Here is a 22,339-nt window from a genome sequence, read left to right on the forward strand (position 1 = left end):
TCGGCGGAGCACAATCCTTTCTCTGATGTTGGACGATGTACACGCCATCGTTTCTGCGGGTGTGCGTATGAACGAAGTATTTCTCAGCGTGCTCACTAGCATCGATGGTAGCGTTACTTGGTTTAACTTGTTCCTTATCCATGATCGTTCGAACTAAAGAGTCCAGATCCTCGTGAGCTTGATGTGCTAGTGCGTGGGTGTAAGCATCACTACTGAAATGGTAGCTGCCTGTAATGATCCAACCAAAATTAGTATGAAGTGCAATAGCATATTCTAGGCCAAACTCTTTGCGTTGTCCAGTGTAAATGTTCCAAAGCTGATCAGCTCCTAAAATCACGTCGATTTCGCCTGGTTTACCAAATGTAGGGTCCGCTAAGAGTAGATCAAGAATCCTTTTCCACATCGGTGTGTTCGACTCGATCCGCTAGGCTGGAATCGAGGAGGTTAAAGTGTTCATAATCAGACCTGTGACCACCACTGAGGCTGAGCTTGTGCGGGAGAGCAACGTGAATGTGGCGCGACCTCCCTGTAACCCCAGCAGGGTTTTGCGCCTAGACCAACCACTGGTATATGAGCATGCGTGCGCGGCAATCCGATTCGTTGAATAAATGATTCGGCGACCATCGTTATAGTTGAACCAGTATCCAGCAGTATCCTGCAGGTTGTCTCGTTGCCCCTGGAGTCGACTATAGTGGCCAAAATCGTTGGCAATATAGCGTGACCATTGGCACCGAATTCCCTCTCCAATGTATGGTGGCTGACCACGGCAGGATCAGCATCCGCAGCGAACTTGGACGAGCGGAAGGTTGAGTCAGCGGATGTATTGACAGCAGCGGAAACCGGGACAGAGCGTATATCCCCAGGATGGACAAGAGTGTGGTTCCTCAACTTACACAGACGGCACATGTTTATGGAATTACACCTATTTAATTGATGAGATCGGCTTAGACAATTGAAGCACAAATTATTATCCATTGCGAACGTGCGGCAATCCACAACATCAAGAGCCTTGAATTGAGTACACGCATAAATAATGTGTTGCCCGTGACAATATACACAATCGCGAACATGCGTCTTTGGCTATACATACATAAAAAGTCCCAATCCATTATGGATATTTCCAATGGATCGCGCTACCCAAGTTCAGCGGAGACTATACATTCCATGTTCACAGCTGTTATTGATAGTGAAGCTGAGCTGACTTCTATCGAGAAGTTACAGCATTTGCGGGTGCCATCTCACATCTTCGCGCGTTGTAAACGATGGCTACTAAGGAGGTAATATTTGATTGCATCATTGTCCACGCACTCTGGAAGAATTTGGACAGGCAGAGATGTCGTACCCTTGAAGGAATTCATCACTCCATGCAATGGCAAGATGGTCAGGTTGGAAAGTCGAGGAAAACCGTGAGTACGCATCATCGAAAATAGTTTGTATCGTTCCTGCGCTCGTGTTTCCTGTGTGTTGTGTGAGGGCACGAATCATATGATTACCAATAATCAACGGTTCAAAACTCTATCGCCGAATGATCGTCACAAGGAAGCGAAGAGGCTCTTGTTATGCGTCAATTGCCAACGAAAGGGTCATCACGTGAAAGATTGTAAATCAAGTCTCTGCCTTACTTGCAAATCGAAGCACCACACTCTTCTGCATTTCCTGCGTACTGTTTCTTCAATTGAGCCGCAGCCAAATCATACCGCCATGGTTGCATTGTCGCCCTCCTCGCAGCAAGCTAATATATTCCATCCATCTGATCATGTTCTGTTAGCCACCGTCGTCGTTCTCGTACTCTCGACGTATCATGCTCCACTCCAACAGCATGCGTTCCCAAAACTCATCCAATCGCTCTGGAGCAGACTCGTACTTTTTCAATGTTTTTTTTTAGATCTGCGCTATTGAGACGATTTTTCACGATTTTAGCCGTGAGCTTCGGGTTACCGTCTTGCTTGAAAGTATTCTCCAATATGGGTCAACAATATTACATATTTGTCTATAAAATTTGACAAATTGTTTTCCAAAATATGAAGACAATATTCTTTCATCATTATACCATCGATTTAACCAATTGGACAACGTTCCATGAGTGGACGCTCTGCACACTACCGGTCTGACAGCGGCTGTTAACCAGAAAAAACCTACCCTGTCTGACAGAAATTGCTGATCAAATTGAGCAACAGTTGGCAGAAACAAATATTATTCAATTCGGATCTAGAGGTAGAGCTTGGAGGCGACCACTCGCACAAATAACTGCACACAAGTTGGCACACCGAAGAGTCGTACTTATCTATGGAAATTGGACTGAGGTTGACTTCTCCTTTTTATACCCGATACTCAAAATGAGCATTTGGGTATATTAGTTTTGTGGTGTAAATGGATGTGTGTAACGTCCAGAAGGAATCGTTTCTGACCCCATAATGTATATATATTCTTGATCAGCATCAATAGCCGAGTCGATTGAGCCCTGTCTGTCTGTCCGTCCCTATCAGCGCACAGTGCTCAAAGACTACAAGAGCTAGAGCAACGACATTTTATATCCGGACTTCTGTGATATGTCACTGTTACAGGTATATTTCAAAACTTTGCCCCGCCCACTTCCGCACCCACAAAGTTCGAAAATCTGTAGCATCCACAATTTTAAAGATACGAGAAAACAGAAGACGCAGAATCGTAGAGGTTGACTATATCTTCTAGAATGCAAAATCTGAACCAGATCGTATAATTATAATAGCCAGAATCGAGAAAAAAATTTCATTCTCTCTCGCTCTGTCTCTCTTTATTGCAAAATATGAGTTCAAGGATCTCAGAGACTATAAAAGCTAGAGCAACCAAATTTGGTATCCACACTCCTGTGATATCGGACCTTGACCGTTTTGTGTCCAAATTTCGCCACACCCCCTTCCGACCCCGCGAAGGACGAAAATCTGAGGCATCCACAAATCTCAGAGACTATTAAGGCTAGAGTAACCAAATTTGGTATCCACACTCTTGTTTGATCTCACTATAAAAAGTATATCTCAAAATTTGGCCCTGCCCCTTTCCGCCCCCTTAAAGGACGAAAATCTGTGGCATACACAATATTAAAGATTCGAGAAAACTAAAAACGCACAATCGACCAGAGAACGACCATATCTACCAGATTGCCGAATCTGGATCAGATCGGATAATTTTTATACCCAAACGAAACAAATAAATTTTCAGTGGCTACGCAGCGCCCGACGACACGTTCAGACACGTTTTCTGTCTCTCTCCCACGCACTCTTTGTCGCTCAATGTAGCCACGCTGACTATGTATCGGGTATAAATGTAGAGTTGCGGGGGCAGCAGCAACTCACAACGTTTTCCCTCGTTTTTTATAGATTTACTAGGTGACCCGGCAAACGTTGTATATTATTTCTAGGAAAAATTTTTTCAGTTCAGTGCAAATAATTATATACTATAAGTATGGGAGGATTTAAGTATCAATTATAATATTACTTAAGAGTAAAGATTGAATTGATTGTGCGAATTAACTTCAAAAACATGCTAGAATCTGGATCTGTACCGGCAAGTAAACTATGGTGAACTATGGTTCAGGTGGTGTCTCAATTTTTGTTGTTTGTACTGTTCCTGATGAACAACGCACCCCAACTGGCTCATTTTTAAATTTGAGTACATGACAATGCGGGCATTCCTTTTCCAAAGTACCAATAATCACTTTAGAATAAACGTAATATTTAAAATCAGGCTCCTAGTGGAATGCTAGTCGAAAAAATAAATTGTATGTATGGTCTACGTCTTTCGATTATGTATCTGCGCGTTACTCTCCGTTCATTTGCCTTTGTTGATTTCGCTCATTTCGGACCTCTTGCGATTGTGATTCACGTAACAGCGCCAGCTCACCTGAAATTTTTAATTTTATATCTCGCATTTTTCCAGACTTGATCGTTTGACGACTGAAATTGGCCCCTCTGCGTCTTAGTGGCATTGCTCAAATATATTGAATTCTCGGGTTACAATGTTTGTTATTGAACTTCTCCGAAATGACTCGACCGATTTTCTTGAAATTTTATGTGCTTTCGATTAACATTCTTTTAGATGTTTTCGCTTCCAATATTCAAACCCCAGGACCAAATTTTTGTTTCGGCCTACTGGGATTTCATATGTGTAAGAAAAACTTGTATTCAATTTAATATTTTTCTTTGAATTTTATGTGTCCACATTTACATTACATTGCTATTGGCTCAGATTGGCGCGATAAGCACACAAAATTAACACAAAATAAGAGCTAGAGCAACGATGTTTTGGATCCAGACTTCTGTGATATGTCACTGCTACAAGAATATTTAAAAACTTTGCCCCGCCCACTTCCGCCCCCACAAAAGGCGAAAATCTGTGGCATCCACAATTTTGACGATACGAGAAAACTAAAAACGCAGAATCGTAGAAGATGACTATATCTTCTAGAGTGCAAAATCTGAACCAGATCGAATAATTATTATAGCCAGAATCAAGAAAACAATTTCATTCTTTCTCGCTCTGTCTCTCGCCACACCCCCTTCCGCCCCCGCAAAGGACGAAAATCTGGGGCATCCACAAATCTCAGAGACTATTAAGGCTAGAGTAACCAAATTTGGTATCTACACTCCTGTTAGATCTCACTATAAAACGTAAATCTCAAAACTTCGGCTCAACCCCTTCCAAAAGAAACAAATCAATTTGCAGTGGCTACGCAGCGCCCGACGATATGTTCAGACACGTTTTCTGTCTCTCCCGCACGCACACATTGTCGCTCAATGTAGCCATACTGACTATGTATCGGGTATAAATGTAGAGTTGCGGTCGCCGCAGCATCTCACAACGTTCCCCCTCGTTTATACTGCGAAGACCCGGCTCGAAGGACCTACGCTAATATCGAGCCGTAGTTATCCAACGAAGAGTATGGGCGGTATTGTAGAATAACTCCAAGCAGTCGTCGTATTAAGAATTGCAGGTAGTGTCGATAAGTGCATATATATGTCGTATATTTCTGTGATTCGTGTAGTATATAGGGCGGTTGAAACGGGGAACTTAACTGCCTCTAGCTTAAATGCTAAGAAAATATCGAGCGCCGTGCGGATAGCAAGAGCGCACAAAGCCGAGAAAACGAGAGCGAGCCAGAGGGCGATGTAACTGGCGCTAATAGCGGTACCCAGCAGCGATAACAGGCTTTTAACATAGAATACTAAAAGCGCGGTTGCCCTGTTACAGCTGTTCCCCACTTATAAAAATGTACTAATACTAAGTGTTCGACAGTCCAGGTTCAACCGGAACTGGAATTCCTGTGTGTAAAACGGATTCTTCCCGCTTTTACTATATTCATTACTTGCTCGTATATTCCACCTTCTTCGGCTATCTCTATTTATGAGCAGCATTAGCCCGCTTTAACCGCTGTTTCATCTGCGCTATCAGATAAAGATCATATGATAGTTCTTGGTGACTTCAACTTGCCAGGAACTGTTTGGTCTTCGGTAAACGAGTATAGTAACCTAGTGCCCATGTCACGACATGACTTTGTTGACGGCTTACTTAACCTGTCCTTGTCTCAAGTCAACCATGTGAAAAATTCCTTGGGTCGATTGCTTGATCTGTGCTTTGTATCGGATCCAACCTTAGTGTTGTTAACCCGAGCCCTTCCGCTCACTATACCTGAAGACGCCTACCATCCTACTTTCGAAGTGTCGCTAGATATAGGACCAACTGTATTTGATCGGTCGAGTAGGCCACTTGGACGATTCCGTTGCTTTCGTAAAGCCGAGTTTACGAAGCTTAATAATCTAATTAGGGATTTTGATTGGTCCACTTTGTTCTTGTGCACTGATGTCATAAAGGGCACAAACATTTTTTACAATGATCTTGGCACATTTTTTGATTCTTGTGTCCCGCTTTCTTGCCCGATTAAATCTGAAAAACCCCCTTAGTTTACCAAAGAGTTATCCAGCCTAAAAAAATTAAAATCAAGACTTTATAAAAAATTTCACGAAGTTGGTTCTCACTCTCGCTATGTAACAGCTCGGTCAAACTTTTCAGTTCTCAGTGCACAATGCTATAAGAACTACCTATCTCGATGGAGGATACGTTTTTCTCAGGACCCTAAACAGTTTTACTGCTTCGTAACCAGTAAGCGTACAATGTCCGCACACACATCCTCGCGATCATTTTGTAATACGTCGGCAAATAATGATCAGGCAATTGCCGATCTTTTTGCCCAATTTTTTAAAACCACCTATTCTGAGGAAAGCTTCTCTGGTCATCCGTACCCATACGGTTTACCGAGGTCGAACGGCATTTTTAGTCCCTTGTTAAATGAATGTTCTTTACTTCATGATCTTCGACTAGTAAAGCCGGTGTTTTCACCGGGTCCAGACGGGGTTCCAGGTTGTGTATTTAGGTACTGCTACTCTTCACCCTGTCCATCGATTCTTCTTGCTTCCCCCCGATCTGGAAATAATCGTTTATAATTCCTCTCCATAAAAAAGGTAGCAAGTCTGACGCAAAAAATTATAGAGGTATATCAAAGTTATCCACTGTTCCCAAAATGTTTGAGAAGGTTCTAACGCCGCACTTGCAACATCTCTGCAAGTTATTTATATCTCCAACTCAGCATGGATTTATAAGGCGGCGATCAACCACCACGAACTTTTCAGAGTTGACCTCTTTCATTATTAAAAGCTTTCAAGGTAACTTACAGACGGATGTTATTTACACCGACTTTAGTAAAGCATTCGGCTCTGTAAACCATTCCCTTTTAGCGCATAAACTTGACCTTATAAGATTTCCGCCCAACCTCCTGAGACGGATTACTTGCTATCTTTGTCCCAGGTCTCAAAGAGTCCTCTTCAAAAACTCCTTCTCTTTGCCACTAAATGTTTCTTCGGGAGTACCACAGGGCAGCAATCTAGGCCCCTTACTCTTCACACTCCTTATTAATGACCTGCCTTCTGTATTAACATACTCTCGAGTACTTATGTATGCGGATGATGTTAAACTCTGTGTCCAGTACAAGGACATTTCATTTCATTCTCGCTTGCAATCCGATCTCAATAGCTTTCAGTCATGGTGTTGTGCAAACTTGTTACACCTTAATGCCTCGAAAGGCAAAGTTATGACATTTCATCGTTCTAGCCCTTTGTTGGCTCCCTACACCCTATTTGGTGGTTCTCTTGAGAGAATTACCCTGGTGGATGATCTGGGTGTTATGTTAGACCCCAAGTTAAAGTTTTCCGAACACATTTCTACCATGGTAAATAAGGCCATGGGCGTGCTTGGGTTTATAAAGAGGTGGTCAAAGGAATTTGACGACCCCTATATAACAAAGACTCTCTATACCTCGCCCTGATCTGTTGAGACGCATAAACTTCACGATTCCTATTAGACTGACTAAAAATTTTATACCGTTTTTCCTTCCACTTTGTAGATCGAATTATTCCTTGCATGAACCGTCTAGGGTCTTATGCTCGGATTATAATTCCCTCTACCATATTATCTCCACTACTAATTCTCTTCCTCTTATTAAATCATTAATCCTTACACACCTTTCTAGTAATTAGTAATTGTAGTGGTATTGTATTTTGAATGCATGCCTGGTTCTCTCAGTAACTTTAATGCTAATTTTCCTCGAATATTAGTCTAACAGCTATCTTGCCTGCATGCTCGCGTAACAGCTTTCTGCTGGTTTCAGACGGGCCACTTGACGGTGTAGTAATTGCATCGCCTCTTGCAAGATGCAGTCATTGCATGTCAACGTCCAAGATAGAAAACAGTATTAAACTGAAATGTTATTACTGTGCCATTGAAGGTCATCACTGTATATTAAAAGTAGGTTTGATTCTTGATTTTAACATGTTTTCAAATTCGCAAACTAGTGGTTTACCATATGTTGTACGTACCTGATTAATATCGCAGCAGAACTCCGTTTGACTTTCATCAAGTAGAAAGCTGCAACGCTCTTTTAACAAATTTAAGCCATCGTTAGGCATTGCTTTCGCTGTCCCATTATAGGAACAGTATTGATTATGATTAAAGGCATCAGTATTACATACTCCAAACCATACACAGTCCTAGAAGGAAAACATTAAAAAAAAAACCAAAATTAAAAAGAGCATACCTAAAAAAATATATTACATTATTTAATTACTAAATTAATTAATTAATTAATTGCTTACACAGTGCTTACTTCCCTGCGACCAGGTCGGCCTGTCCCGAGGTTCAGTCAGGCATGTGGGCTCAAAAAAATGTTTATAGGGCACAGACTCTTACGTAGAGCTAAGACCCTTGATATTTTTATGATTGATTTCAACTAAAACGTCCATTATTACCGGAAAATTAAAAGTTATATATAACTATATAACTATAATACTAGCTTTAACATGTCTCTGTCTCGATTTGTCGAGATTTTGTCGAAGCCTCGCTTACAGAAGCACACAAGCCAGCCCATCAGCCAATTGGCTGAAGAAGGTAAAGTTGGCCTCGGCAGTGCTACCTGATTTCACATTGGAGCAGAAAAAGGCTCGTCAAACAAAAAGGCAGCGCTCGCAAGAGACGCCTGGACCAGCTGTAAAACGCTCCATAGTACGTGTGCTTTGCGCAGATAACCAAGGAGAGGACGCTGAGAGGCGTACTCGACAGAGGCAGCGCTGATGGGAAGATACCCAGGAGCCAGTGCGTGAACCCCTGCTTCGAGCTCATTGAAAAAGATCCCGCCACCGCAATATCACAATTATAGCCTGCGAAGACTAGAAGCTCGTCGCAATGGACTGGAGCGGGGTGCCCAATAGACCGAGGGCGAGACCGAGGCTAGAGCGCATCCTCAATATGTTGCACAGGTGCAACTGGAAGGTAGTCAAAGTTGAGACGACGCAATTTCCGACTAACCAGGCTGTGCTCGTGCTCAACAAAGAGTCACTAGCCCCGATAGAGGAAGCAAAAATCGAGCTGACCTTCGACTTCAGCTCAGTCACCATCAAGGTGTACAAGTCGGACGCAGCGACCAAGGCACGTCCTGTCGACAACCCAGTCGAGCAGGACGTTCCCTCGGAGATCGAAGCTCTCGATGACCAGCTAGAGCCGGCCCAAGAAGGCTACTCTTCGGACACGGAGCTAATGCTGGACTTCGAGTCCATGTGCCGAACGAGGGTCTCTCTCGACATTACAGTAGTGGAGAACTTTGAAGATGTTCCTAATAGTACTTCAAACCAATCGCCACTACTGTAAAGCAGCATCTGCTGGCCTTATACTCCGCTTGGATGCGAGCAGAGCCGGCGTAGTCCTAATCTAGGAGCCTTGCGTAGTGGGAAGCAAGATCTGTGGATTACCGACAAAGGAGTACAAGCTATTGTAGGCCAAAACGAAGGTAAAATCCGTACCTGCATTCTTCTTCCATAACTTTAGAAACTGTGACACCTGTGTGGCGTGCCTTGAGGTGTAAAGGATACACCTAAGACTGATGTCATCCTATATGGATCAGGATGAATGGGCTCCTCCAAGATACCTCGTTCGCAAGCTATAGCGAGAGATCAGACATAGGCCTATTGGGGGAGCTCGGACACAAATGTATGGGTGAGTCACTCTTCAGCTTTATCCTTAACTCTAATCCAACGATTTGTAATCGGGACAACGATTCATTGTACTCACCGTAGTGTCTCACACTCACTGTCAGACATTGGTCAAGAATTGAAAAGTCCATGAGGACCACTGATTCTCTGACCACAGGTACATTGAGACAATACTATCTCTGGAGAGCCCAAAACCAACTGACTATATCAACCCCAGGAAAGCCAACTGGGACAAATATAATACAGCCCTGGAGAAACTACTCCCCTCTTAAGCCCCAATATGCCCGGAAGATGCAGAACTATCTTTGTTCGGATCACCAGCCGTTAATAGCTCATAAGTCACTTCTCTCTTAAGGTTTCTGTTATCGCGCTCATTCTATGTACGCACTCAGTGCAAACACGCACACACTTATGTAATCTTATCTTATGGGTCACTGCTTTGACCCTTCCTCTTCGTTCCTCTTCGAGGGAAACGCCTAGAGGCCATGACCTCTAACTAAAACACAAAAACAATAACAATGTCATTTCTCCGGGTGCACAATCATCGAGCCGGCACATCTCCCCAGAGAAGGCTCGGTAACCTCGATGGAATTCTCACAAAACGGAACATAATCTGGGCAGGAAACCGCTTCAATCCGTTCAAGCCGTCAGGTCCGGACTGCGGACCAGGTACTTCTTCAGGCTCCCTGATCACTGTAGTGTCTTCTAATCGGAGGTCAGATCAATCAAGGAACCTCTGAAATGCTTTCATTTCAGTTGCCGTTATGTCAGCTCGTATAAACATTTATAGCGACAGCCAAGCTGCGATCAAATCGCTAAATGCCACTTCCTTGCAGTCGGTCACCGTGCCAGACTGCCACTGATTTCTTTACGAGATGGCTCAGCAATTTGCTATCAGCTTTATATAGGTCCTAGGCCACCAGGAGGGCAATTGTATAGCAGACGAGTAGGCCAGATCTGGTACTACAACCCAACTTCTTCAAGACAAGGAGTATACAAGAGTCTACAGGACCAATACAAGCGACTAAAAGACGATAGGTTGCAATTAGAACCACGATTTCGCATAACTCTGCAAACATGGCGGCTTTAGACACCATGTCTCACAATGCAGGAAAGGGAAGATCCCCAGCGGTCTATTGACGGGCTTATAAGAAATCTGGACTGGCTGATCGTTTCGCTGCAGTCGGCTGGGTCTACAAACTCTGAGTAGCGACCTTGCAAAAGAATGGTAGCCGAGCTTAGCTTGATGTTTTGCCTTTTATTTTAGTATCGCAGCTTTTAAAAGTTTGATGGTTAAGTCTCTTTGGATATTCTCATTACGGAGGTGCCATTCTGGACTGTGCTCGCTGGATAATGTCCACGTTGCTTCTGCTTGCGTTGCCCCATAGCTCTGAGTCAAAGTCTAGATAGGTTTCAGCACGTAGTTTTCAGGAGGACTTTATAGTCTAAGATTAAGGGAAAGCGAGCGATTAGTGGACAAGTAGTAAAAGAGTAAAAGTAATATGATTGCATTTTTTTTTCCTTGTATGCGCCGATCTGATGGTGTGTCTTTACTGGTGCATCTGGAGCGATTAAGAATCGCGGTGTCATCGGTAAGCGTGGGAGTTTTTACCTGTTTATTTATAGGGATATTAGCCGCGTACAAGACGGTTAAGAGACAAGAGAGGAGGATGTTTTTTGGTACATAAGATCTCTTAGCTAGACTCAGTCAGTTCCCGTTCTTCAAATGCAGTACGCATTTCTGATGTGATGCGGCTGACCTGCTTAACCATGCTTTTCTCGAAAGACGAGCTGGTGCGATTCTACTATGTTGCTGGTTTGGATGTATGGGCTGATGCGCAGGAGGAGGACTTTTTTAAAAAGCTTTGAAAGACAAGTAAGCAGGCTTATTGGTCTGTACGACGATGACTTTTACCGGCTTAGTAATCATCACTGGTTATGAATTATTGGACTGTATAATCTTTTAATATATTGTGCTTATTTCTTTTCATATATTGGTTATTTAATATGGGTGGTTATGTTAGACATGTATATGAATGATGAGGCGGTATAAACTATGCGTGCGGTTGGGTTCATCTAGAGATTTCGACTAACTTCCACTCCACAAAAGAAGTCGATCCAAAAGGGAATTGAAAGATCAGGCGGTGCGACGGTCCAATGCAAAACGGTACACATCGTTGTATGCGTGTGCAGCTGCGGGCTTTAGCTATACGTGTGATAACATTACAGCTATGTTTTGGACACGAGCAATAACAACACAGCTATGCGCGTAAAAATAGTTACCTAAGCGGTGCAATACACTCATGAGCGTATGAATAGGGCAGTTGTAGTATACATGAACATTGAACTACAAAACTACGAGGCTCATTTCTCAACAATCACTATAATTGACTTCTGCTATTTTTGGGGAGAGTACCTAAGTCTAGTAATAGCATTGAAAAGCTGGCTATGATAATTTTCGCAGGTGATTTTCGGGGCTTTTAAGATTTCGGTTGTCCGAAATTTAATGGGCTCTGAAGGTACTTGTAAAGTTTCACATAATGACGATGCGAGCACAAATGCGTGAGTGTGTTAGTGGCAGGTTTAAGCTAAACACATTTAGCAAATTAGCTGCAAACGTACTTTATATATCTTCATCACTGCGGAACCAGTTTTGTGGTTGGTGACAGTTTCTCTATGTAGCGACGTTGGGCGTCTTCTTCTTTTCTTTTTAGAGCATTGGTAAAATTCCCGTTTTCACCACCAACTTTTAGCAGTTGCTTTGAAGATAGCGATCTGTACGACTTTCGCAATCGTCGCTTTTTATATAAGTACCTTTCATATAAGTGTAATTTTTCAATACTTGGCGGTATAAAATGTGTTTTTGTTTGTTGACACGGAAACACTCAATATTCCGTTCCCGCTCTTACCATCTTCAGTTGATCTTAACCCCCTGTCGATGTTGCCCAATTCCCACCATATCCGTCTTCTGCTACGTCCAGCTATTCGAAAGCAGTCTTCCGATTCTTCTCTTTTGATGTACCCTGAAAGCGAATGAAAGGATGCAATTCGTATTCAATACAGCAATTGTATTGAAACGCTGCTCGATCTAAATCAACGCTTTAAGAAGTAAAGCTTCTTGCGCGTCGAATGTTATCTTGTTTTTGAACTCTATGTTGAGCTTGAAGATTTCTTCCGCTCTTGTGTTTGAAAGGCACGAACGCGAAAAATGTTCTTAAATGTCGCTAATTTATAGCGAACAAATTTTAGATGACTCTGTGAACTTTTCTCCGCTTCTAATGCACGTACATATATGCGCCAGTGTGCATTCGTCCCAAATGATGATTTTCGATGCTGAAAATATTACATGAAGGTTCCTCAATATTTTGAAGATTTAACGGTAATGTTAATGCTGAATGAGCCGTACGGCATCCGTCTAACAATGTGGCTGCTATTCCAGACGAAGCAACTGCAGTGGCTAAAACTATTCACATGAGGAATATCTTACCAGTTCCACCAGGGGCATCCCGGAAATATAAACCCCCATTTAATCATCAATATATATCGCGAGAGAGCAGAGAGCGAAGTACGAGAGCGAGAGAGCCGTCAAGTGTCCGAAAGGGCACTCCCATAACCCAGTTGTTAGCTGGCGTTTTAATAAGTCGTCTCATCCGTTGTCCGTCGCTAAAGTCGTAGTCAAGCAATTAAAAACTATCACAGAACTATTATAAAACTGAAACTAAATATTAATAACGTTATATTAATTTAAATTCTTACATTTGGGGGCTCGCCCAGACGTGAATGCGCGGAATTTATGAATAGCAGAACAATCTCGGCCGTCAAAATTGGATGGTGCAATTTTATTGTAATTTCAACAAAAAATATGTAATGTTGTGCAGTCGGACAGTCGTGAAATTACAGTAATTTTACCAAAAAACAAAAAGTTGTTGCGAAATTCGGTTATGTTGCTGTTGGTTATATTGCTGTGTGCATATACAGAGGAAAACGAAAAGAGCGAAAGAGAACGTTTTGCTCGACGTTGCTGTTATGGTGAAAGTGGATGTGTGAAACGCCCAGAAGGAATCTTGAATACCACCATATTTATTCTTGATCAGCGTCAATAGCCGTCTGTCCGTCTATCCGTCCCTATGAGCGCGTACTGCTCAAAAACTATAAGAGCTAAAGCAACGACATTTTGTTTCCAGACTTCTGTGATATGTCACTGCTACAAGTGTATTTCAAAACTTCGCCCCGCCCTCTTCCACCCCTATAAAAAAAGAAAATCTGTGGCATCCGCAATTTTAAAGATACGAGAACAAGATCGTATCATTATTATTGCCAGAACTGAAAACAATTTTATTTTTTCTCGCTCTGTCTCTCTTTACCAAACACGTTTCATTGTCGGCTTTGCCCATTGCAAAAAGTCAGCGCCCCGATCTCAGAGACTATAAGAGCTAGAGCAACCAAATTTGGAATCCACACTCCACGCTCCAGCAAAGGACGAAAACCTGTAGCATCCACAGATCTCAGAGACTAATAAAGCTAGAGCAATCAGATTTGGTATCCGCACTCCTGTTAGATCGCCCCTCAAAGGACGAAAATCTGTGGCATCAACAATTTTGAAGATATGGGAAATTTAACGCACAATCATAGAGAATGACAATATTGACCAGATTGCCGAATTTAGATCAGATCGGATTATTATTATAGCCAAAAGTAACAAATCAATTTTCGGTCACTACGCAGTGCCCGACGACACGTTCAGACTGATTTTCTGTCGCTCTCAATGTACGCATCGTCTGCCGGGAGAGAGTCTAAGTATCGGGTATAATAGTAGAGTTGCGGTCGCAGCAGCAACTCACAACTTTCTCCCTCGTTATTATGTCAAACGGTGGTGGCGCCACTCTATAGTATATTTTGTCTTTTAAAGGATTCAGTTGCGTATAAACCAACATCAGTGAATACAATTTTTATATATAATTCAAGAATCTTATTTTCGTTAAAATGGCTATGAATAATACAAAGTTATTCGAGATAATTAAAAATTAATATTAAAAAAAAAATAGGTGATCTTACACCGTAAGCCTGATTTGGTGAATAGCAAATACGCAAGCTGGCTCATTAGAAACAGCTTGCTATATGATGGGCCCTCCACGTCCACAGAACGAGCAATAGGAAAAACAACAAACCCTGAACCCTAGATAGGTGTTCAGATTATACTAGAAAGCGAAAACTTGTAGATGCAACATGTCATATAGGTATGGATCATTTATCGAAGGCACTGTCAACTAAATATCTCATATCTCTGCACCTCTTGTACCCCTGAGGCTTAGGTCGGATACATCGGGGTATGGGAAAAATTCTCGATCCTTCGTCTGCTCATTATTGCTGCCCTATATTATTCAAATACGCCAAGGAATCTTCGGAACTAATGTCCACTGTAAGTGATGTTAAGGATCAGATTTCAATATAAGACCGGTTGCACATAAAATCAACGAAGAAAAAAACAATAGTGTAAATTTTGAATTTTTCCTTACTATGATTGATGGAAAAGTTCTTAACAAACTTACAAATACCAATTCGACCTTGAAATGCTTATTTTGCAAAAACACACAGACGGAATTTCAAAATTTAGATGATTCCATAATTGAAGATGAAAATTTAGAATATGAAATTTGCTCATTACATGCAAGAATTAGATGTATGGAGATCATTTTAAAACTTGCACATACTATTCCGCGAGAATCCGAAGAATCTTTTGACAACAGCACGCCGCACAGTGGCGAATTTCGCCGTTTTAGCTTGCTAAATTAATAACTTCTGAACAAATAGAGATAACTTCATGAAACAAACTGCATTTGAAAGAAAAATCTTTCAAAATTGTATCTGCTTAAGTACATTGTGCTACAGTGTCTAAAAGCTTCACAATAATGGGTTAAAGTAGAACTTTGTTGCCGGTGCATATTTTCCAATGTACAATGCTCAATTTGTATTTTTGTTTTTATCGAAAATAATGTTGTTTTTTACTATAAAATATTATTTTTTATTTAATTTTCAAATAAACCTAATAATAAATATTAAGTTAAATTTTTTTTTTAATCTGAAAGTTGGTTTAATTTTGTTGTTTCTGTAAAATAGCCCTCCACTTCCTGTTTAGTGGGAGGAATATCTAATAAACTTATCATTTCTGAAGAATTGCCGATTTAATTTGTGATCTCACATATCTAATGGATGAAATATATGGATCTGAAGAGGCTGCCAACATGTTGAAAAGGTCTTGGTTTTGCTTAATTCGTGATGTCTTGCACGTATTCATATTCATGTATTTTTTGTATTCTTTGTTTCTTGTTTCCTGGGCTTCCACTGACATCTCTCCAATTGGTAGGCTCTGATGTTCAATTAAAATTTGACTATGTGCCAGAATTTTATGAAGCATGGGAGTTACCTTCTTTTCAGGATATTTTTCCAGTAACAGCTCTGCAGTCTTCGAGGCATATTCACCAAATTAGCGGGTATTTATTTTTTCTTTGCAGCTTAAAATATTCAAAATGACACCTAAGCTTTTGATGTCATTATCCACCCCATTTATTTCTGCAGTAATTTCGTTTTTCTCAAGTAAGTAAATTGTGCGCACTGAAACAATTTTCAACTTTGAGTGCTCATATCTTCTAAACTAAAAGTATGAATTTTGAGGGTTTGATTTTTGAAAGCTCTGGAAAATTCTCTATTAAATGCGTATATTCATTGTATCCAAAGCGCTAAAAAATTTCTCCGACTTTTGCCACCTCTTTTCGTCGAAATCGCCACTGTGCGCCGTAGACAAGCTATCTCTAAAGGTTTACTGCCCCAGGCAAGGATTTGGAAACAAAAGCGATATCAACTCATCACGGACATTGTTTGAGAATAACGAAATTACTGCAGAAATAATTGGGGTGTATATTGACACTATCAAAAGATTGTTATTTTGAATATTTTAAACTGCAAAGAAAAAATATATATCGGCAAGCAATTATTCTTCAGAAATGATAAGTCTGATCCAGATTCGGCAATCTGGTAGACATGATAATTTTCTATTATTGTTCGTTTTTAGTTTCCTCGTATTCGGCAATCTGGTAGACATGATCATTTTCTATTATTGTGCGTTCTTAGTTTTCTCGTATCTTTAATATTGTGTATGCCACAGATTTTCGTCCTTTGTGGGGGGGAAGATGGTGGGACGAAATTTTGATATACACGTGTTATAGTAAGATCTAACAGGAGCTATCGGGAGTGTGGATACCAAATTGGGTTACTCCAGCCTTAATAGTCACTGAGATTTGTGGATGCCCCAGATTTTCGTCCTTTTCGGGGGCGGAAGGGGATGTGGCAAAATTTTGAAACAAACTTGTCAAGGTCCGATATCACAGGAGTGTGGATACCAAATTTGGTTGCTCTAGCTTTTAAAGTCTCTGAGATCCTTGAACTCATATTTTGCAATAGGTCAAACCGACCATGAAACCTCCTATTAGACTGACTAGAAATTTTATACCATTGTTCCTTCCACTTTGTAGATCGAATTATTCCTTACATGAACCGTTTAGGGTCTTATGCTCGGATTATAATTCCCTCTACCATATAATATCCAACACTAATTCTCTTCCTCTTATTAAATTATTAATCCTTACACACCTTTCTATTAATTAGTAACTGTAGTGGTATTTGTATTTTGATTGCATGCTTAGTTTCTTAGTAAGTTTAGTGCTAATTTTCCTCGAATGTTAGTCTAATAGCTATCTTTCTTGCATGTTCGCGTTTGGTTCGGCTACGGTCCGCGCGTCATGCGGCAGCGCGCCTCGGTCGGTTGGGCGGGAGGAGGGCTGTGTTTTGCCTGGGATCCGTAACAGCCTTCTGCTGGTGTCACACGGGCCACTTGACGGTGCAGTAACTGCATCGCCTCTTGAAAGATGCAGTCATTGCATGTCAATGTCCAAATATTAGAAAAAAAAAACCTGTGTGCTAGAGAGAGACAGAGCGAGAAAGAATGAAATTGTTTTCTTGATTCTGGCTATTATAATTATACGATCTGGTTAAGATGCATTCTAGAAGATATGGTCAACATCTACGATTCTGCGTTTTCTGTTTTCGCGTATCTTTGAAATTGGGGATGCCACAGATTTTCGCCCTTTGTGGGGACGGAAGTTGGCAAAGTTTTGAAATATATTTGTAACAGTGACATATCACAAAAGTCCGTATATAAAATGCCGTTGCTCTAGCTCTTGTAGTCTTTGAGCACTAGGCGCTGATAGGGACGGACAGACAGACAGGGCTCAATCGAGTCGGCTACTGATGACCAAGAATATATATACTTTATAGGGTATAATTGTGCTGGCTAGAAACATCAACATAAACACAGAGGAGTTGAAGGAAAAGATAATCGATGGAACTCCGGCTTCGGGCTCACGAGATCAGGCTTGCATTCAGTGGTTCTCGGATACGAAGGAAATTCTACGTGCATTCTCGCAAATCCGTCTTCCGCAGCGGAAGCCGTATGCCACACAACCGCAAGTCTCGGCAGATACTGCAGCTAACATTTAACCCCATGTTGCGCCAACTACAACTCACGACGTCATTTCGACAAGGACTGCTTCAATCCAAAAAGGGTGCCTGGATCATGCTACGCATATCGGGCATGTAGCCACCTAGTCGGACAATGCACTGAGAGAAAAAGCCTAATCAACAACAATTATGTAAGATACTGTAAGATTTTCTTATGCAATAATATTGCAACACCATTAAGTGCAGCATGCCTCATAGACTCTGGGAGTCCAATATTGTTCGTTACGAATAGTTTAATCACTACGAAAACCATCTTGGAGCCAGTTCCTGTGTCATATTTTGGACTGAATCGAAGCCAATTGAAAACATTTGGAAACATTTTATTTTATGTTTTGAAAGGTGGAATAACATAGAATGTTTTTTTTCAGTTGAACGTGATATCGAACGAGTCTATGAGTCTTGGTTCTTGGCAGTAGTTTTATGAATGCATGCGAGTTAAATTTGGACCTAAACACTTTGAAAATGGTTACGTTAGACGCTACAACTGAGCAAGGTAGTAATCAATTATGTAATTATTCAGCAATACCGATTGTAAGTAATAAAATGCAAATTAAAACAATGGGTAAACGTATGAGTATAGAAAAAAATGAAACGTTTTGTGAAAACGCCAGTAAAATAGTCAAAAAAACAGAAGCTGATGACATTGTTAGTGAAACAGTTAGTAAAGTGATTGATGCAATTGTTAGTGACGCAATTAGTAAAGAGATTGATGAAATTGCTAGTGATACCGTAGTAAAGAGATTGATAAAATTGTTAGTTATACCGTTAGTAACGATGATAGTGAAATTATTAATAAAGCTGTTAGCAAATAGGTAGTGAAGCAGTTACTAAAAATTTAATCGATCATACCAACATTACAAGACTTTGATTAAGGACAACTATCCCACCCTGAAATGTAACACCCGCACAGAGTAAGTGCACCCTATCTAAAAAACGAGGGGGAACGTTGTGAGTTGCTGCGGATACCGCAACTCTACAGTTATACCCGATACTAAGTCAGTATGGCTCTCCTCCGGCAGACGCCGCTAAAATTAAACGACACGACAAAGAGTGCGTGCGAGAGAGACAGAAAATCAGTCTGAGCGTGACGTCGGGCGCTGCGTAGCCAGTGCAAATTGATTTGTTCCTTTTGATAGATATGGTCATTATCTGTGATTCTGCGTTTTTAGTTTTCTCGAATCTGCAATATTGTGGATGCAACAGATTTTCGTCCTTTGTGGGGGCGGAAGGGGGTGGGGCGAAATTTTGACACAAAAGGGTCAAATTTGGGATACCAAATTTGGTTGCTCTGGCTCTTATAGGTTCTGAAATCCTTGAACTCATATTTTGCAATTGGCAAAACCATGAAACCTGTGTGTTAGAGAGAGACAGAGCGAGAAAGAATGAAATTGTTTTCTTGATTATGGCTCTAATAATTATAAGATCTGGGTCAGATTTTACACTCTATAACATATAGTCGTCCTCTACCATTCTATGTTTTCAGTTTTCAGAAATTGTGGATGCCTCAGATTTTCGCCCTTTGTGGGGGCGGAAGTGGGCGGGGCAAAGTTTTGAAATATTCTTGTAGCAGTGACATATCACAGAAGTCTGAATCCAAAACATCGTTGCTCTAGCTCTTATAGTCTTTGAGCACTAGGCGCTGAAGGGGACGGACAGACGGACAGACAGACATGGCTCAATCGACTCGGCTATTGATGCTGATCAAGAATATATATACTTTATGGGGTCGGAAACGATTCCTTCTGGACGTTACACACATACACTTTTACCAGAAATCTAATATACCCAAATACTCATTTTGAGTATCGGGTATAAAAACACTCACAAGAAACATCTGCGTTCCTTCCCATACAATAAGAGTACCACTGCTAGCTATATAAGGATATGCATTTGTTTCATAAACTTCTGTATCAGAAATAGTACCCCAACTGCCTGTCACTCATTTCCCATCGCAATCATCAGAGGCTGTCGCCGTGTCTTTAGATCCTCCTTTGCGAACCGTAGGATACCAACTCCGCAGTCCAACTGGTTCAAGTTCTAGTTGCGACGACAAACTGTAGACGATTTATGTAGAAATGCACTGTGATGCAAGCGCTTTTGGCTTCGAGGCACTGTTACTTCAAAAGAAAGACGACGGAAAACTGCATCCAATTTTTTATTTTTCTGAGCGAACAACTGAAGCGGAATCAAAATATCACAGCTTTGAGCTGGAAACAATGGCCATTATTTACGCATTACGCAGGTTTCGCATATATTTATAAAGAAAACGGTTCAAGACTCAACAATAAGAGCAATGATTACACGAGAGTTCACGTTTCGTTAAAAGACTGCTCTAAAGTCATACAGCAAACCCAAATGCATTATTTTCAGATCGAGGGAGTTGCTTCAAACGAATGCGACGAGTTCATGACAGAGACTAACAAACACATTAAAATTGCTATAGGATCGCCTCAAGCAAATGGTCAGGTGGAAAGAGTCAATAGAAGCTTTCGGTCAATGATAGCGAAATTAGGAGAACCAGAAAAGGGTATACATTGGGATGCAGTGATAGACAGAGTAGAACATGCTATAAAGAACACACAGCACAGGAGCACAAAGCAAGTGCCTTGTAAACATTTACTTGACAAAGAACAGAGAGGAAAAGTTGTAGACGAATTTAAAGAAAAACTAGAAGAGTTAAATTAAGTACAAGAAAACAAAGATTTAACAGAATTAAGAGATAAAGCGGCGAAAAATAGCTCAAGAGTTCAAAATAAGCAATATGACAAGGGCTTAAAGAAACCTAAGGAGTACAAGGAAGGAGACTATGTGATGGCTAAAAATTGTGATTGCACAGTGGCAGTATCTAAAAAATTAATCCCCAAAAAACAAAGACCTCTATGTAATCGAAAAATATTTAAAAAATTACAGATTTTTTGTTAAAAGATGTAGAAGGTTTTCAAGTATACCGTAACCCGTATCAAGATGTTTGGTGTATCAAAAACATAAAACAATGGATAGGTAACAGAAAAAAGGCTAATATATATATAAGAAAAAAATTTAATACTAAATATAACACAACAACGTTGTGAGTTGCTGCGGAGACCGCGAATCTACATTTATACCCGATACTTAGTCAGTATGGTTCTGATAGGGACGGACGGACGGACAGACAGAAAGACAGACAGGGCTCAATCGACTCGGCTATTGATGCTGATCAAGAATATATATACTTTATGGGGTCGGAAAACGATTCCTTCTGGACGTTACACACATCCATTTTCACCACAAATCTAATATACCCCAATACTCATTTTGAGTATCGGGTATAAAAATTGTAAGCCCCAATAGAATTCCCTTCCCTGTATAGTCGAATGAAGAAAGCTCGCTTGAATTGGTGTAAAGACCAATTGGGGTGAATCTGAGTAGTCTCGAATCATTTTCTCGGACAAGTCCAAATTAAATCTCATTAGACCCTATGCTTCGCGCAAAGTTCGCAGTAGAAGAGGAGAAAGCTATTCCAAAACTTGATAAGTGATAAATAAGTCATTCTTTTACGTTTTGTTATTTTTAAAAATGTATTCAACTAGTTGGGACTATTTTCAACGACAGATTCAACTTTTGAAGGCGGAATGATTGAGGTAGCGGAAGTTATAGAAGAATTTTGGTGGGAGGATATAACTGATGTATATCTGAAGGCTTTTTACGATTCGATGCCCAATAGGTTAAAATGTGTAATAAAAACCAAGGGGTACCACAAAATATTAATTAATTTCTAATATTTCTAATGTTTCTAAGTTATTATAATTTTACTGCATTTTTTGTCCTTTGTTTGGTCAAATTATAAAATAACCGTTGAAAAAAGTGTTATTTGGAAAATTATTTGTTTTTAATAATATGAATATGACATACAAAAATGTAGTATATACTTTTGTAAGAAGTTGATTTATTGACACAAAAAAAATTTAGACGAATCGAATAACATTTAGGGAAACCCCAGGCTAGATAAGTCGAAAATATATAAAATTTCAGAGTGCTTTTTTTTTGTCGCTAGGTGTAAGTGGCCCATGCGACACTAAACCGAAGCCTATTACGAGCGGATCCCAGACGAGACGCAGCCCTCCTCCTTTCTAATCAACCGAGGGGCGCTGTCGCATAACGCGTATAAAGGAACCGGTCTCTTATTTACAGGAAAGATAGATATTAATCTAATATTC

General features: G+C 40.7%; 1 protein-coding gene across 2 annotated transcripts in view; it reads right to left on the reverse strand.

The window, feature by feature from the left end:
* Positions 1-22,339, reverse strand: part of LOC113565372 (NPC intracellular cholesterol transporter 1) — a 236,790-nt gene that overhangs the window by 194,667 nt on the left and 19,784 nt on the right. For both annotated transcript variants that reach the window (XM_026987126.1, XM_026987127.1), the window contains exon 3: positions 7,905-8,075. In XM_026987126.1, the coding sequence (XP_026842927.1) occupies positions 7,905-8,075 (171 nt within the window). The remainder of the gene's footprint in view (positions 1-7,904; positions 8,076-22,339) is intronic.

The sequence above is a fragment of the Drosophila persimilis genome, unplaced genomic scaffold, assembly GCF_003286085.1.
Source record: "Drosophila persimilis strain 14011-0111.01,24,50 unplaced genomic scaffold, DperRS2 tig00000124-arrow-pilon, whole genome shotgun sequence".
Lineage (NCBI taxonomy): Eukaryota > Metazoa > Arthropoda > Insecta > Diptera > Drosophilidae > Drosophila > Drosophila persimilis.